This window comes from Salminus brasiliensis, chromosome 20, assembly GCF_030463535.1.
Source record: "Salminus brasiliensis chromosome 20, fSalBra1.hap2, whole genome shotgun sequence".
NCBI lineage: Eukaryota > Metazoa > Chordata > Actinopteri > Characiformes > Bryconidae > Salminus > Salminus brasiliensis.
This window is the reverse complement of record NC_132897.1, coordinates 1,652,703-1,668,233: the sequence shown is the minus strand read 5'-3', so window position 1 is coordinate 1,668,233 and position 15,531 is coordinate 1,652,703. Positions and strand designations below refer to the sequence as shown.

The following is a 15,531-nucleotide window of genomic DNA, read 5'->3' as shown; positions in this document are numbered from 1 at the left end:
CAGAACTCCTTGGCGTTCTAAGACGGTTCAAGTGTTCATCTCATACAAACATGGTTCCTTAAAGAGTACCACCCACTGTTCTCTGGGGTAGTGCTTCTCAAACTGCTCCCATTCATTTATTTTTTGGCTTGTGAATCCATATTGGTGCAGTTTAAGCTTTCGCCAGCAGATGGTGCTTGAGCCCCACTTGCGAGCGTTAAAGCTCCTGCAGGGCAGAGAGGCCGAGGCTGGGTTTCTGCTGACTGTTCAGGGAGGGTTATGCCAGCTGTTATCCGAGCATGACTAAGCCTCTGCGAGAGGCCGCTCTCGATCACGCAGGGATAAAACCAAGCTTCATGCAAAATTAATCTTCGTGCTGTTCCAGCCAAGCAGTTTCTGCCCTGACCTGGTTGGGCTGCGGTGTGAAGAACGGGCTAGAAAGGCCGGGAAGTTATTGTGTGTGTCTAATAGGACGTCTATCACCAGGTCAGCCAGCTGCTGCCAGTGAGAAACCTCACTATATGGACAAAAGTATTGGGACACCTGTTAATCCTCTGTTTCTTCTGAAATCAAGGGTCTTGCTTTTGTTGGAGTAACCCCAGAGAAGAAGCTTTGCTGTGAGGATTTGATTGCATTAGAGAAGTCCAGAGAACACAGCTCTTCCACTGCTCCACAGCTCCTCAATGCTGGGGGGCTTTATACCCCTCTAGCCCACGCCTGGCATTATTAGGCAGCATGGTCCAATAGGGTCATGATGTTGATCTGCTCCAGAGTGTCCTATTCTATTGGCAGTAGAACTCTACAGGGCTTGGACATCGGTGTCCGCAAAGGAGCCGAATGCATGCGTTAAAAGGGGCGTCCACAAACTTTTAATCGGTGGGTATCTTCACTGTTGGCAACATCAGGGTTATTTAGAAAGTGAGGCTTGGCTTAATCATCAGACCCCGGAGCTCCTCCTAACGTTCAGCTGCACGGTGCTCAGGCTTTCAGCACATGTGCTGAACATCTGTCCCACAGCTCTCCTCCCGATCTCCGAGCTGAAGGCCTGTGTGTGTGTGTCTCAGATTAATTGTCCTACCATAAAAGAACCGCAATGGTTCCTGGTGGGGTTCTTTAGTGAAGACCCCATCAAACAACTCAAAACAACCAAGTTCTTTGCCTAGGTTGCAAATCCTTAGTAGATGATTCTATCTAGAACCTTCTAAAATGGGTTCTACTGTCACTACTAAGAGTCAAAGTAGGTAGCCTATAGAACCTGCACATTACATGAACCAATTTACTGCACACCTCAATGGTTCTCAACTTGGGTACACGGTTCTAGGACAAAAATAAGTTGTTGAGGTTCTTTAAACTTTAAATAGGTTCCTCACACTCATACAATCTCATTTGCGGTACCACCCACCCTTCTTTAGGACGGTGGTTCTCAAATTGCTCCACAGTTGTGTTGGTTGGAGCAAAACTTCTGGCTGTCTGAGTATGAGAACCACCCACAACTTAGAAAGCCTTGGAGAACCCTTGTAGAACACAGTGGTTCCCTGAAGTCTGACTACTAGGTTCAAACCTGCTGTTTTGAGGTTGATTCACAATCTACTATATTAGCAACACAAGCCCAGAAATACACTGCATGTCCAAAAGTTTGTGGACACCCCTTGTAATGCTTGCATTTAGCTATTTTAAGCTGACACAGATGTGCAAATGCACACACAGCTTGTCTAGTCCCTGTAGAGAAGAACTGCCAATAGAATAGGACTCTCTGGAGCAGATCAACCAACAGGAACCTATCAGCACCATGCTGTCTAATAATGCCAGGTGTGGGCTAGAGGGGTAGAACAGGACTCTGACGGGCCCTAAAAAAAAAAGCCTAGTGTAATATCTTTCCATGGGGCCCAACGTCCCTGGCAGTGCCCCTGGTAATTATTAGTACACGGTTGGGACACTAATGACATCATAATAGTGACGATTAGTAATTACAGAGTCGCATTCTCCTCGAACCGCGCGGAGGAGATCAGCAGTCAGTGGTCCTCACTGGTGTTAATCACTGCAGCTATGAGCGGTTTAATGAGCTGAAACCTGCTGCAGTGACTCAGACTTAATTGCCCTAAAAGTTAAAGGCCTCTAAATTGTTTAGGGTCAGGACGAGGCTAGTCCCCTGGGGTGCCTGGGGTGACGTATCTCCAGGGCTCCAGGGGGCAGTATAAACTTCAATATGAGCCAAAAGGCTTGTGAGATATGAGATATGCCAGGTTGTCACTGAGCTCTTACATTTGGTCACAGTGTGATGCCCACAGCATGTTCATAGAATCTGTCTTAACGCTCTATGGGGCAGTGGTGCTCAGCGGTTAGAGCGCCGGGCTATTGATAACAGGGTTGTGGGTTCGATTCCCGGGCTCGGCAAGCTGCCACTGTTGGGCCCTTAAGCAAGTTGTCACACACTCTCGGCTCCTTGGTGTGGTTTGAGTGTGGCGAGTGTGATTTATGCAAATTAAGCAATGCAAACAGATGAATTACGGCCTTTATTAACTTTTACTTATTTTATTATTATTATTATTATTATTATTATTATTATTATCTAAATAGTGTTATTATTCAGTTATAGTAATATTCTTTTCATTGTAAATATTTAATATTTATATAATATAAAATGAATACAGTTTTGGATGCTTTATATTTAGACATTATCATTAAATAATGGCATCTTTCAGCTCACTTACAGTGCCAGTGCTGGTCAGTGGTGCCATGCCTTTGGCTGACGTGACCCAAATATCTTTTGGGACATCCCAGCTAGAAATATTTGCTTAATTTTCTAAATATTATTATTTAGATTTTTTAGAACATTCCATTTGAGAAGTTTTCTAGACTTTTTCAAACAAGGATTTTTTTTATTATTATTATTATTTGATAGTATTTTTTAATTAGGTCAATTTAATTATTTATAGTTTATATTATTTATTTTTATTCATAGTTTTATTTTTACATACATTTATTAATACATACATTTTAACTGATTCGTTTATTATGTTACATATTATATCTATTCCATTTTTTTATGTTTAATATATATTATTTAAACCGTGTATGATTTCTTTGTATAAGTTTATGCTTATATTTATATTTATATTTATTCTTTCATACGATTATTAAACATTTTTGTCAACTTCATATGAAATTTATTTACTTATTTTTAGTTAGTTAGTACTTCTACCTCACATTTATTACTTTCTTCAGTGGTATAATATATAATATAATTTTATATTCCATTAAAATACAATAATTGTATATCTTTATTTGTTTATTCTCAGAATTGAATCTGGGTATTCTACATTTGGTTTAAAAAACATAATTCAAAAAGTGATACAAGTCAAATATTCATAACTGTAAATTCAGAAAATATTTAATTCTATGTTTAAATAAAATGTTTTATGACACATTTATTAAATATTATTTTTTATTAATTACTAGGAATTCTGTTTAAGAAGCGTTCTAGTAAACAAACCTTTGCCAGAACCTTTTCAAAATATATTTTGCTGAAAATATTCCTGTAATGTTCTCTGCTAGCTGGGATTCGGACCTCATGAGTGTTTTTAATATGTGGGCTCTAGTGACAGGGTTGTGGGTTCGATACCCGGGCTCGGGAAGCTGCCACTGTTGGGCCCTTGAGCAAGGCCCTTCAGCCTCTCTGCTCCATGGGCGCCACAGCAATGGCTGCCCACCGCTCCAGGCATGTGTGCTCACTGTCCACGGTGTGTGTGTTAGATCACTAGTGTGTGCGTGTGTGTGTGTGTGTGTACGTGTGTGCGTGTGTGTGTGTGTTCAGATGATATTTCCCAATGCCGCCAATCAGCCATATTATATCCCTGGATAAGATCTAGCTCCAAACACACTCTTCAAACCGTGCGAAGGTGTGCGGTAACCTCTTACAGACCTGATGATCTGGTTTCCGACACCGTAGGACTGTATGACCGTTATCTAGAACATGGACTAAACTACAGACCCGGCCTTCAATCAGCTTGATTTAGCTGCTGGCTACTGTTTTTAGCAGTTTAGCAGACTGTAGTCCATGGTTCTAGATAACGGCTGAGTCTTACAGTGTCCGAAACCACGTAAGCTGGTCTGTTACAGACTCCTGAACACCTCCACACACTTCTTTACTTGTTAGCTGCATTAGCGCTCTGTAGCTCCAGTGCTATAAGAAACATGTGTGTGTGTGTGTGTGTGTGTGTGTGTGTGTGTGAGATGATTAAGGTTTCCTTTTCTTTGTTTCAGGCTATTTGACACCACCCGGCTTTTTAAGGGCGATTCAGAGCCAATTGCTCACACGCCAGGGAACTGTGGAATGGAGTGTGTGTGTGTGTGTGTGTGTGTGTGTGCAGAAAAGCTGATTCATCCAGGCCTTGAAGGATGATCTCACCCTCTCTGTCTAGCTCTCTTAAAGAAACAACCGACGCATTTCAAATCAAAACAAGGGCCCCCTTTTTGGCCACTCGGCTGCTGGAATGATCACACACACACACACACACACACACACACACACACTCCCAGTCTGGCCCGGAGACTTTACAGAATACACTACCGCTATTTAACGGACAGTCATTCAGCGGAGCCATCAGAAAAGCCCTTATAGACTCCGGGACAGTTACAATACACAGTATGGACAAAAGTATTGGGACACCAATCCTTTAGCATGCTTTTGTTGGAGAAACTGTCTCTACTGTCCAGGGGAAGGCTTTCTACTAGATTTTGGAAGACCACCTCATCGTTCCCAACTCATCCCATTGTACCAAAGTACTGGATGGAGCTCCACCACCACCTTCATTCCAGAGAACACAGTTCTTCCACTGCTCCACAGCTCCTCAATGCTGGGGGGCTTTATATCCCCCTCTAGCCCACACCTGGCATTAGTAGGCAGCCTGCTCCAGAAAGTCCTATTCTATTGGCAGTACGTTTTCTCTACAGGTACTAGACATCTAGGCATCTGCACATCTGTAGCATAGCTAAGTGCAATCACTAAAATGGGTGTCCACAAACTTTTGGACATATAGTCTATGTGTTTCTGAGAATACCTCTGAACAACCCCTGTTCTTTCACTATGGGTGGGACACAATCAGTTCTATCACAGCTTGTTCTTCCAGCCATAACATTAAAACCACCGGCAGCTGAAGTGAATAACACTGGTTCTGGTTCTGGTTCTGGTTCTGTTGTACTGTCAAGGCAGCAAGCGAAGGTGATGGAAAGATGGACAAGCGTAAGAATCTGAGACACTTTGACAAGAACCAAACTGTGATGTTCTAGATAATGACCGGGTCATCAGAACATCTCCAGAACATCAGGCAGGTCTTGTGGGGTGTTCCCGGTATGCAGTGGCCAGTAGTGGCCTACCAATAGGATACCCCTGGACAGTGTCTGGGGTCTTGTGGAGGGTGGTTTTAATGTTTTGGCTGAATGATGGATATGTAAATACACTCGTCAGATCTATTGTTTGATCTTCTCAGCAGTAGGCTCTCGTGTTCTGGGCTTGTGTCCGTAATGCCCAGAGTGACCATTCTGACATCACATCCTGCCGGGCTGACCTTCAGGAAGAGCTGGACCCTTGAGTCAGATCTTCTGAAGTTCTCAGAGGTCTGAGTGATTAACCCCTTCCTGTCCACGGCTGAGATCGCCAACGCTTCTTCTGAGTCTGAGCCGAACAAAGACTTTGCTGTCTTTTACTTATTATTATTATTTTATTAATGGCTTCATTTTTTTTTACATACACATAATTGATTGGTTATTGATTATTTGATTGAGTGTTGGTTATTTATAATATCTATTCTATTTATCTAATCTATTTATTTTTAAAAAGTATTATGTATATATATATATTTTTAATATGCAGCCCTATAATTTGTTTGCACTAGTTTATTAGCTTATATATATATATATATATATATATATATATATATATATATATATATATATATATATAATGAATATATATATAATAATGATTTATTGAACATGTTTATTTTATATGGTATATATATATATATATATATATATATATATATATATATATATATATACACCATAAACATGTTCAATAAATCATTATTATATATATTCATAATATATATACTAATTATTAGTAAGCATAAGTATATAAGCTAATAAACTAATGCAAACAAATTATAGCGCTGCATATAAAATAATATAGATATATTTATATATTTAAATTATTTATTAAACATGTTTATTTTATATAGTATATATATATATTATTTATTTGTTTTTTAATATGCAGCACTATAATTTGTTTGCATTAGTTTATTAGCTTATATACGTCTGCTATATATATTCAAATTATTTATGAAACATATTTATTTTATATAGTATACATATATATCCCATAAACATGTTTAATAAATAATTATATATATATTCATTAGATATATATAATTATTATTAGTAAGTATAAGTATATAAGCTAATAAACTAATGCAAACAAATTATAGCGCTGCAGATTAAAAAAATAATATATATATTCAAATGATTTATTAAACATGTTTATTTTATATAGTATATATATATATATATAGTTTTTTTTTATATTCAGCACTATAATTTGTTTGCATTAGTTTATTAGCTTATATACTTATACTTACTAATAATGATTATATATAATAAATATATATAATAATGATTTATTAAACATGTTTATGGGACAAATAGACCAGCATGTATTTGTCAACTTTATATGAAACAATATTTACTTATTATTAGTAGTTAAATTGAATCAGTTAGTTAAATCTATCTCACATTTATTTATTAATTATAACACGAAGTATAATCTAATCTAATTTACTCTAATTAAACGTCATATGATGTAATCAATTATAATATAATAATTTTTTCTTAGTCTGGGGACGACCGGTCCCCACAACGCCGTCAATACACACACAAGTACACACACCCACACACACACACACACACACACACACACACACACACTGCTGTCTGCCCGCCCCTTCCAGCCGGAGGAGCTGGATGATCTGGATCTGGGAGCAGTTTGGGTTTGAATCTCGGACAGAAACAGAAGGCAGAGGAACACCGAGCTCAGCCCGACCCGCCAGCGCCTCCAGGCCCGGATTACTGCGCCTGTGAGCGGGGTGGGAGAGTGAGAGTGGTCGGAGGGAGAGGCTGGAGCCGCGGAGCCTCCGAGTGTTGATGAAACCCTCCGCAGCTCCGCAGTGACCGGACCTCCTTCACCGCCATCTGAGCCACACCAGCCGGCCTCGCGCTCCAATGGGTAACACACACACACACACACACACACACTCTCAGTCTTCATTTAGGTCGTTATCAGTCGCTGACCCGGGCGAACACAGTGTGTGTGTGTGTGTGTGTGTGTGTGCGGTCTGTAAAAGACTCGGCTTAGCTCGGTTCGATTCGCCGCGGTTCGGTGTCGATTCCTGAATCAACAGTTCGGTTCTTAACGATATTTAATATACTGTTATTAATACAGCGTCAATCTCTCAGTTCAGCAGGATATTAATTAATATAATTTATATAAAATACAGTTTAATGCAGCGTTACTGTTTATTTACTGACTTTAACAGGATGAACATTGTTCTGTTATTCATTAATATGAATATTTATTAATATTTAAAGCAGGTTTCGACTGGAATCGACTATTAATGATTATTAATTATTAATAATTATTATCTTATTATTACTGTTATTATTGGGTTTGTTATTACAGCAAAATCACTGCAGAACAAACATTTATAGAGGGATAAATATAAATATATATATATAAATATATAATCACTAATACTCTAATCTCAAGCTAATATATTAGCCACAAGTCTTACATGCTAGCTACAAGCTAATATATTAGCCACAAGTCTTACGCTCTAGCTACAAGCTAATATATTAGCCACAAGTCTTACATGCTAGCTACAAGCTAATATATTAGCCACAAGTCTTGCATGCTAGCTACAAGCTAATATATTAGCCACAAGTCTTACATGCTAGCTACAAGCTAATATATTAGCCACAAGTCTTACGTGCTAGCTACAAGCTAATATATTAGCCACAAGTCTTACGTGCTAGCTACAAGCTAATATATTAGCCACAAGTCTTACGTGCTAGCTACAAGCTAATATATTAGCCACAAGTCTTACGTGCTAGCCACAAGCTAATATATTAGCCACAAGTCTTACGTGCTAGCTACAAGCTAATATATTAGCCACAAGTCTTGCATGCTAGCTACAAGCTAATATATTAGCCACAAGTCTTACATGCTAGCTACAAGCTAATATATTAGCCACAAGTCTTACGTGCTAGCTACAAGCTAATATATTAGCCACGAGTTTTCTACTCTAGCCACAAGCTAATATATTAGCCACAAGTCTTGCATGCTAGCTACAAGCTAATATATTAGCCACAAGTCTTACGTGCTAGCTACAAGCTAATATATTAGCCACGAGTTTTCTACTCTAGCCACAAGCTAATATATTAGCCACAAGTCTTGCATGCTAGCTACAAGCTAATATATTAGCCACAAGTCTTACATGCTAGCTACAAGCTAATATATTAGCCACAAGTCTTACGTGCTAGCTACAAGCTAATATATTAGCCACAAGTCTTACGTGCTAGCTACAAGCTAATATATTAGCCACAAGTCTTACGTGCTAGCTACAAGCTAATATATTAGCCACAAGTCTTACGTGCTAGCTACAAGCTAATATATTAGCCACAAGTCTTACGTGCTAGCTACAAGCTAATATATTAGCCACAAGTCTTACGTGCTAGCTACAAGCTAATATATTAGCCACAAGTCTTACGTGCTAGCTACAAGCTAATATATTAGCCACAAGTCTTACGTGCTAGCTACAAGCTAATATATTAGCCACAAGTCTTACGTGCTAGCTACAAGCTAATATATTAGCCACAAGTCTTACGTGCTAGCTACAAGCTAATATATTAGCCACAAGTCTTGCGTGCTAGCTACAAGCTAATATATTAGCCACAAGTCTTACATGCTAGCTACAAGCTAATATATTAGCCACAAGTCTTACGTGCTAGCTACAAGCTAATATATTAGCCACAAGTCTTACATGCTAGCTACAAGCTAATATATTAGCCACAGCCTGTGCTCTAGCTACAAGCTAATCTGTTAGCCTGCATCGCTTTACCTACGCTATGTGTTTCTGTGCTTGTAGGCGCGTGACACAACGCCATGCGTGATCGACGGTTGCACAGGCGGGGTGCACACAGGGGTCCGGCGAAGAGCTGCACCGGCTAACGTTTTGGTAACCGTCAGTAACCCTTCTCCCGCCAGCATGACGGACCAGAGCAACATCCAGTCTGCTGCCTGCAAAAGCATCCGGCCCTTCAAGTCGAGCGAGGAGTACCTGTACGCCATGAAGGAGGACTTAGCCGAGTGGCTGCACGCGCTCTACGGCCTGGACATCACAGTGGACACGTTCATGGAGAGCCTGGAGACGGGCTGTGCGCTCTGCGAGCACGCCAACAACGTGAACCGCGCCGCGCGCCCCTTCCAGCCCCACCGTCTGTGGCGGGACGTGGCATACCAGTCACGTGGTGCCGCGCCCGGCTCGTTCGTGGCTCGTGACAACGTGTCCAACTTCATCGGCTGGTGTCGCAGCGAGCTGCGCGTGAAGGACGTGCTCATGTTCGAGACCAACGACCTGGTGGAGCGCGGCAGCGAGAAGAACTTCGTGCTCTGCCTCCTAGAGGTGGCGAGGAGGGGTGCGCGGTTCGGCGTTCCCGCTCCTGTGCTTGTGCAGCTCGAGGAGGAGATCGCACGTGAGGAGAGCCGGGAGAGGGAACGGGAACGGGAACGGGACCGGGAACGGGACCGCATGGGTGTCGCCGCAGGGTCGGCGGACGCGGCGGATGGCAAGTGTGAGAACGAGCGTGAGACCGAGCGGGACCAGGAGGAGGAGCCGGAGCTGGCGCCCATCTGGCAGCCGCAAAGGAGAGTGTGCGACATGCGCAATTTGGACGAGCTGGTAAGTGTGTTCACATTGGGTTCACTTTGCTTCAGCTCGGTTTGGTTCTTTTCCCTCCGGATCCAGCTGGTAGGTTTGGTTTGTTTGCTTAATTTGATTCAATTCAGTTCAGTTAGGCTCAATTCAATTCAGTTTGTTTTAATTCAATTCAGTTCAGTCTTTTTCGTTTTAAGTCTAATTCAGTTCAATTCAGTTCAATTTAGTTCAATTCAGTACAGTTTAGTTTACGTAGGCTCGGTTCAGTTCAGTCCTGTTCAGTTTACTCCAGTTCAGTTTAGTTAAATCTAGTTCAGTTCAATTCAGTTAGGCTCAGTTCGATTCAGTTCAGTTCAAGTCACCTAATTTTATTTCATTTCAGTTCAGTTTAATTCAATTCAGTCCTGACCAGTTTAGTCTAGACTCAGTTTGGTTAAATCTAGTTCAGTTCAGATTAGTTCAATTTATTTCCATTTAACTCAGTTCAGTAGTTTGATTCAGTCATGTCTAGTTCAGTTTAGTTTAATTCAGTTCAATTTAATCAATACAATTTAATTAAATGAACTTTAGTTCAGTTTAGTTCAGTTCAGTTCAGTATAGTTTGATTCAGTCTAGTCTAGTTCAATTCAATTCAATTCTGTTTAATTCAGTTAAATTCAGCTTAATTAATTTCAGTTGAGTTCAATTCAGTTCAGTCCTGTCTAGTTCAGTTCAGGAAATTTCAGTTTAGTCTAGTTCAGTTTAGTTTAATATAGTTAAATTCAGTTCAGTTCAATTCAGTGTCTAGCTGTCTAAGTCTAGCTGAGTTAAGTTGAGGTCAGTTTGTTCTTGTTCGGTTTAGTCCATTTCGATTCAGTTCAGTCTGACTAGGATCAGTAGTAGTACTGTATTCAGTAGAATTTAGTAGAATTCAGTAGGTAGTTCTGTACAGTTCAGTCTGAATCAGTTCAGTTCAATTCAGTTCAGTAAAATTCAGTCCGGTTTAGTAAAGTTTAGTTCAATTCAGTTCAGTCGGATTCAGTTCAGTTCAATTCAGTTCAGTCTGATTCAGTTCAATTCAGTCCAGTTTAATAAAGTTCAGTTCAAATCAGTTCAGTCTGATTCAGTTCAGTTCAGTCTGATTCAGTTCAGTTCAGTCCGGTTTAGTAAAGTTTAGTTCAATTCAGTTCAGTCGGATTCAGTTCAGTTCAATTCAGTTCAGTCTGATTCAGTTCAATTCAGTCCAGTTTAATAAAGTTCAGTTCAAATCAGTTCAGTCTGATTCAGTTCAGTTCAGTCCGGTTTAGTAAAGTTCACTTCAGTTCACTTTAATTCATTTTATTTTAGTTCACTTCGGCTGAACTCAACGTTCTAACGTCTGGCAAAGTAAAAAACAAAAGAGAGACCAGAGCGTCGTCCAGTGTCTGAACCGGGCTGGTGGAGTGTTTGTATTTCTGGTGACCTCACATAAACCTCTTAATTCAGTTCAGTTCGCGGCTCAAAACGGGCCGAATGCAGGTCAGAACAGCTCCAGCATGTTTTTAAGAGGCGGTGTTGTCAGAGGATCAGCATGTGCTACTGCGATACGTCACACTGAGCACTCTTAAAAAAGTGAAAGGTGCTTCAAAGGGTTCTTGGAGTGAAACCAGAGGAGAACCGTGCATATTATGGAAATGTGGGACAGTGTAGAACCTTTTAAAGATCTAGAGAACCTTTAAGGTTCTTTACTCGTTTCTTCACACTCGCAAATCTGCTACTTTATGGAACCACAGTTATGCAGTGTTTTAGCGTTGTGTGTTTATGCTGAATACGGCGTGTGTGTGTGTGTGTGTGTGTGTGTGTGTGTGTGTGTGTGTGTGTGTCCTAATTGTGACCGTTCACCCCCAGCCAGTCACACCTCAGTGTTTGCCCTCACTGCTGAGAGGTCAGGTCAGCACTGACGAGATGAGGGCCAGGGTCCTACAGTAGACTCATTTGCACCCAGCCCAGGACCTCGAGCTTCGTTTACACTGAAGCTCAAAGCGGCTCCAGGATCAGTTAAGCTCTTTAGCTCGTCTCGCATCAGACCTGCCTAAACGCTGGGACCTCTGATCCTACCAACATTGTTGTTCCCAATAATTCTGCAAGATCCCCCATTCTGTTTACACCTAAAACGATTTCTTCAGAAGTCTGAATACTGAATACTGAATTCTGAATTCTGAAAAAACGCCCAGAGGTCCAGTCGGGACGAAAAGTTTGATGACAAAAGAATGTTACAAGAGTGCACAACACCCGAACGCCAATCTAACAAAAACAAAGAACCAGTTCAGTTCAGTTCAGTTTGCTTCAGCAAGATAGTTTGATTCAGTTCAGTCTGGTTCTGTTCGCATCAGTTTAGCTCAGTAGAATACAGGTCAGTTTAATTCAGTTAGGTTCAGAATCATTTCATTCAGCTCAGTGCAGTTTAGTTTAGTTTGGTTCAGAATCAATTCGGATGAGTCATTCAATTCAGTGTAGCTTAATTCAGTTGAATATAGTTCAGTTTCATTTAGTATTTTTCAATTCAGTTCAGTTTAGACTGGTTCTGTTCAAATCTGTTCAGCCCGGTATACGATAGTTTACGATAGTTCAATTCAGTTTAATTTAGTCCAGTTTAGTTAGGGTTAGAATTTGTTCTGTAGTTCAATTTAATTAAAATTATTTCAGTTCAGTTTAGTATAGTTAAATCCAGATATGTTTAGTTCAATTCAGTTTAGAATATTTTAATTCAGTTCAGTTTAGAATGTTTTAATTCAGTTCAGTTTAGAATGTTTTAATTCAGTTCAGTTTAATATATTTGAATCCAGTTCAGTTTAGAATGTTTTAATCCAGTTCAGTTTAATATATTTTAATCCAGTTCAGTTTAATATATTTTAATCCAGTTCAGTTTAGAATGGTTTAATTCAGTTCTGTTTAATATATTTTAATCCAGTTCAGTTTAGAATGTTTAAATTCAGTTCCGTTTAATATATTTTAATTCAGTTCAGTTTAATATATTTTAGTTCAGTTCAGTTTAATATATTTTAGGATGTTTAGAATATTCTTTATCCTTTTCTAAAGCCTTGTTGTTGTGAACAGTAGTCCTTTGATCCCTCTTACAGATTCACACTGTGAAACCCAATTCTGACAAAAAAAGCTTTAAAAAGGTGTTGCTATGGCTACGCCGCTGTCCTCAAACCACCCACATGCTCCTGATCCAGCAGAGAAGTGAAGCTGTTCTAGCTTTTTTTCAAATCTTGTAATGAGTCATGTAAGTCTCTGGGATATTATTAATATTTCATATTTGTCAGTGCCCCGTTCAGAGGACCTGAGCCCAGCATGTTCTGAGCTATGGAGGCCCCACCCACAACTGACAGGACCCAGAAGACCTGCTGTAGCGTCTGAAGGTGTTCAGATACTGCAGGCCTCAACGGGTCAGAGCTAAAACAAGCCTGGTGATGAGAACATAGCCTCAGGGTTGACTAGTAGAGCGAGTTCAGTGGGATGGTCGCTTTCGGGAGACCCGAACCCAGAGCAGTTCATCAGAATTCAGTTCTTTAGGCCTGAGGTGTGAACGCAACCCAACGGACACTAAACCAGAGACCAGAGACAGAGTCTGTCCGGCCCGGCCTCACCCAGGACATTCACACTGTCCCGCTAACACCACAATATTTAAGCCAGTCTTCAGCCCTCTTACCTTTGCGCTGTGAGTGTGTCTGTGTGAGTGTGTGAGTGTGAGTGTCTGTGTCTGTGTGTGTCTGTGTGTGTGTGTGTGAGTGTGTGTGAGTGTGTGTGAGTGTGTGTGAGTGTGTGTGAGTGTGTGTGTGTGTGTGTGAGTGTGTGTGTGTGTGTGTGTGTGTGTGTGTTTGTAACTGGCAGGTAGGAGAGGTTGATGAAATCACAGTTGAGAAATGACTTCACACTGCCTCACCTTCAGACCTCAGTGTGTGGATTCTAGAGGTAGAGGAGAGGGACAGCCGAACGCCCTGAGAACACAGAGTTTAAATTCAGTTCAGTTCGGTAAAGTTAAATGCAGTTCAGTAGAGTTCAGTTCAGTATAGTTTAAATTCAGTTCAATTCAGTTCAGTAGAGTTTAAATTCAGTTCAGTTCAGTTCAGTAAAGTTAAATGCAGTTCAGTATAGTTTAAATTCAGTTCAATTCAGGTCAGTAGAGTTTAGTTCAGTAGAGTTTGAATTCAGTTCAATTCAGGTCAGTAGAGTTTGAATTCAGTTCAGTTCGGTAGAGTTCAGTTCAGTAAAGTTTAAATTCAGTTCAGTATAGTTTAAATTCAGTTCAGTTCAGTTCGGTAGAGTTCAATTCAGTTCAGTTCAGTAAAGTTAAATGCAGTTCAGTAGAGTTCAGTTCAGTATAGTTTAAATTCAGTTCAATTCAGTTCAGTAGAGTTTAAATTCAGTTCAATTCAGTTCAGTTCAGTAAAGTTAAATGCAGTTCAGTATAGTTTCAATTCAGTTCAATTCAGGTCAGTAGAGTTTAGTTCAGTAGAGTTTGAATTCAGTTCAATTCAGGTCAGTAGAGTTTGAATTCAGTTCAGTTCGGTAGAGTTCAGTTCAGTAAAGTTTAAATTCAGTTCAATTCAGTTCAGTATAGTTTAAATTCAGTTCAATTCAGTTCAGTTTAATAGAGTTAAATGCAGTTCAGTATAGTTTAAATTCAGTTCAATTCAGTTCAGTAGAGTTCAGTTCAGTTCAGTAGAGTTTAAATTTAGTTCAGCTTGGTAGAGTTAAATGCAGTTCAGTATAGTTTAAATTCAGTTCAGTTCAGTTCAGTATAGTCTAGTATAGTCCCGTTTAGTCCAGTTTAGTTCAGTATGGTCCAGTTTAGTCCAGTTTAGTTCAGTATGGTCCAGTTTAGTTTAGTATAGTTCAGTTTAGTCCAGTTTAGTTTAGTATAGTTCAGTTTAGTTAGGGTAAGGATTTGTTCTGCAGTTCAGTTTAATTAAAAATCTTTCAGTTTAGTATAGTTAAATCCGGACAGTTTAATTCAGTTCAGAATATTTTGATTTAGTTCAGTTCAGAATTTTCGGTTTAGTATAGTTATATACTGGACTGAATTGAATTCAGCTATAGTCCAGTATAGTTCAATTCAATTCAGTTTAGTAGTGTTTAATTTAGTTCACTATAATTTAATTCAGCTTAGTTCAGTATAGTTAAATTCAGGTTTGAATATTTACATTTTTTCACTCTAGTTTAATTTAGCTCAGTATATTTAAATTTAATTCAGTACAGTAAAGTTCAATTCAGTTCAAGTAGTACAGTTAAAAGGGGCTCTTTACTATTGGGGTCTTAGTTACAGTCACAGTGTGTGAAACTACCTCCACCATGTTTAGAAGCTGTACTCTAGCCTGGCTAGTTCTCACTGTAAGCTGAAGCTAATCTGCTTCAAAACAGAGCTCTATTACGCCACCAAGAGGAGATTGAAATACTATAGACGGTGAATTATCTTTCTCATTGGTAGGAAAATTGGTAGACTGCGTTGCTATGGGAACCAGTTTACCTACATCAAATATCCATGTAGGAGTAGCTTTTTTGTGTAGGTTACTCGAGGTCACTTCAGCTTTGTAGTCCG

General features: G+C 39.8%; 1 protein-coding gene across 1 annotated transcript in view; it reads left to right on the top strand.

Moving 5' to 3' along the window:
• Positions 1-6,992: 6,992 nt before the first annotated feature.
• Positions 6,993-15,531, top strand: part of gas2l1 (growth arrest-specific 2 like 1) — a 49,834-nt gene continuing 41,295 nt past the window's right edge. The window contains 2 exon segments of the mRNA XM_072665119.1: positions 6,993-7,261; positions 9,180-9,992. Of these exon segments, the coding sequence (XP_072521220.1) occupies positions 9,300-9,992 (693 nt within the window). The 5' untranslated portion in view covers positions 6,993-7,261; positions 9,180-9,299.